The sequence below is a fragment of the Notothenia coriiceps genome, unplaced genomic scaffold (assembly GCF_000735185.1).
Source record: "Notothenia coriiceps isolate Sejong01 unplaced genomic scaffold, NC01 NC01_scaffold00004408, whole genome shotgun sequence".
Classification (NCBI taxonomy): Eukaryota; Metazoa; Chordata; class Actinopteri; order Perciformes; family Nototheniidae; genus Notothenia; species Notothenia coriiceps.
This window is the reverse complement of record NW_011337109.1, coordinates 732-3,898: the sequence shown is the minus strand read 5'-3', so window position 1 is coordinate 3,898 and position 3,167 is coordinate 732. Positions and strand designations below refer to the sequence as shown.

The following is a 3,167-nucleotide window of genomic DNA, read 5'->3' as shown; positions in this document are numbered from 1 at the left end:
AGATAATATTGGGAGGGATGAACCCCTCTTTAATTGTCTCACATGCAGAGCACACAGTGAAATGTGTTCTCTGCTTTTAACCCATCCTAGCATCAGGAGGCTAGTACTAGGAGCAGTGGGCAGCTATTGTACAGCACCCGGAGAGCAATGGGAGTGGGGGGGAAGGGGGTGTCCGGTGCCTTGCTCAAGAGCACCACGGCAGGGCAGGAAGTGAACTGGGACCTCTCCAAGTAGCAGTCCACACTCTATATTCAGGTGGTCCCTTACATCCTCAGTAGTATGTGTCTATTGGCATTTAGATTGAGTAAATTACATTACAACACAAATCTCCTCAGATTAGATCAGTGTAGTATTCATTAGGGCTGGACGATATATCGTGTCGTGACGATAATCACGATATACGTATGCGCGATATTCACATCGCAGGACGTGCAAATGTTATATTATTATTAATCTTTATTTTTTTTAGGACGTGTGATATTAAGTAGGCAAATTAACTCAAACACGTCATGTTAGAATTATTTTGCTGCTTGCTACAAAAGGAAAACTTGCGCGGCTCTCATGTCAGGGGTACTTGAGTGAGTGACAGCAAACCACCAATCACAATCAAATCTCCAAAGCAACCGGACCCGGTGATTAAAGGTAACAACACTGAATAAAGTCGTTTCATGTGTTTCTCCAGTTCGGCGCTGCTAACCGAGCTAGCTCAGCTTGTTGCTGATAACTCAAGATCCAGACGTCCGTGACTAAAATCCTTCATCCGGTTAAATATAGTTAGAAAAATACCAATCGTATAGCATTAAAGTTCAAGAAAGGATGGTTTGCGGAAAAAATGCAATATATATCGCAGGGGGGAAAAATATCGCAATGTCAGGTTTTTCCAATATCGTGCAGCCCTAGCATTCATTTACCTTTAGTATTGGTAGTCCCTCTGATACAGTTTCTGCGATGGCGATGGCTCCTGCCGGCCGCACCAGACAGTCTCCAAAGTTTATCACCTGGATGCTGCGGAGATGTTTCAGAGCCTGTGAAGGACACGGAGGTTATTCACTACAGCTTCAAACCCAGAACAAATATTATTATTATTATTATTATTATTATTATTATTATTATTATTATTAGCAGAAGAACTGAAACAAAAGCAGAATATTTGCTGAATCATTTTCAAAAATATAATAAAATATTTAAGAAATGTAATTCCTTGTTTATCACCTTTAAAGCTGTACTGATCATTATTTGACATAAACAATGTTTTTAAAAACGTATTTTACTGTTGAAACGGCAATTAAACTACTTACGACCTTTAAACGTGTTTTTACAATCTATGATTTAGAACTGTAGGTTATTCTTGAAGACACTTAAGGATCTTATCAATAAAAGTGAGTTCCTCAAAAACAGATCATGCAAAAGCAGCACTTTAAATCTTGTGTTTACCAGCGATGGGCTCATGAGTTGGAATGAAGGGAATAAAAGCATTAAATAACGACTTATTGGCTTAAGACATTCGAGGGGACTTCCCTTTCTCAGAAATGATACATTTGATGGCGTATTGATTAAGGGTTGACGATAAGAAGCGAGGTAAGCATCAGTTGAACTAAATACATTTTTCAACAATCATTTTCAACCAGGTCAGAAACTGTCCCTCAGCTACCTTCAGTAATGATACCAGTGTGAGGTCAGTACCTGTGCCATGGCGATGGCCCCCTTCTCAGTGAAGGTGTTGTCGTTGAGGTTGAGGATGCGCAGGTTGGGGTTGTTCTGCACGGCTTCAGCCATCGCCGTGACGCCCGGGTGATTGATACCGTTCTGCGGCACGTTGATCTCCTCCAGGCTGCCCATCAGCTTGGAACACAGAAGGTAAATGCTAAGATTACTCCACCTTCTCTGAGATCTTTAGCAGTATGTCTACAATAACAGCACCTCGCAACAAGTATGGTGGATTAGAAGTAAGTTCTGTACCTTGAAGGCTTGAGCGAGAGCGGTGGCCCCTTCGTTCTCCAGACGGTTCCTCCCTGCCACGAAGGCCTTCAGGCCGAGGGGGGTGCCCTCTGCACTGGAGGTCTTATAGCACTGGATCAACGCGGCAGCCAAGATCTGAGTCCATGAAAACAGGTGTGAACATTTCTGCTTTTCTTTTCCTTAAGGCTGCTATAAATACATCAGAAACCATCTCCCTCTCTGTCATGATACCCAATCCTTATTCAAATACCCAGCAGTAATGCAAGAGGCAAAACAGACTGAATGATATACAATTACACAGGAAAGAAAGGTATATACCCTGACACAAAACTGTTCACTAGTGGAGTTATATCTAAATGTTACTTTGGCAAATGCTCCACTACAACCACATCTATTTGTATTTGGTTTTATATGACAGTCGAACACATATATACTCCTGAGATGGCAAACTGTATAAGCAGAAACAAACTGGTGTAGGTTACTGTTGACGTACCTTTCCCCCTCCGATGCCCATGCCACAGTTGTTGAGCCGCAGCTCCTGCAGGGTGTAGCAGGCGGTGCTCTTCAGCAGCCTCTCGATGCCCTTCACCCCGTCGGGACCGAAGGCGTTGTCACTGAGGTCTAAAACTGTCAGCCGGGCGTTCGCCAGCATCAGAGCGTCACCCAGAGAATTCTACATCACGAGGGGAGAAAGAGATAAGACAAATGGAAGGATAAATAGGGTAAGAAAACCTGCTTTAAAAAGGTTAATGATATCAAAGGAGAAGACTATCACCAGGGCCGGTGGGATCTCAGAGCGCAGGCGACCTGTGAACATGTCACTCCAATAGCAGCGCTGAAAGAGAGACAGTAAAATATAAACAATGTGAGTAGGGCTGCACAATTATTCAAAATGTTATCCAAATCGCGATAAGGACTAGTTCAAATTCAAATAGCAGAAAGCACAACATTGGTTCAAGTTTAAAAATGTGTCAAAATACAAAATGTTGAAGTATTGTGGGACAGCAGAGGCAGACCTACAGTTGCAAGAAAAAGTATGTGAACCCTTTGGAACTTCCTGGATTTCTGCATAAATTGGTCATAAAATATGTTCTGATCTTCATCTAAGTCACAACAATAGACAAACACAGTCTGCTTAAGCTAAAACCACACAAACAATTATATGTTTTTATTGAACACACCATGTAAACATTCACAGTGCAGGGTGG

At 42.2% G+C, this 3,167-nt stretch overlaps 1 protein-coding gene across 1 annotated transcript; it reads right to left on the bottom strand.

Annotated features, from left to right (window-relative positions):
* Positions 1-896: 896 nt before the first annotated feature.
* On the bottom strand, positions 897-2,815 carry LOC104942260 (ran GTPase-activating protein 1-like; the record flags this gene model as incomplete). Its single annotated transcript, XM_010767466.1, has 5 exons — positions 897-1,025; positions 1,684-1,842; positions 1,960-2,094; positions 2,453-2,632; positions 2,735-2,815. Coding segments are annotated over 5 exons (684 nt in total), but the record flags the coding sequence as incomplete, so codon positions are not given.
* Positions 2,816-3,167: the final 352 nt, after the last annotated feature.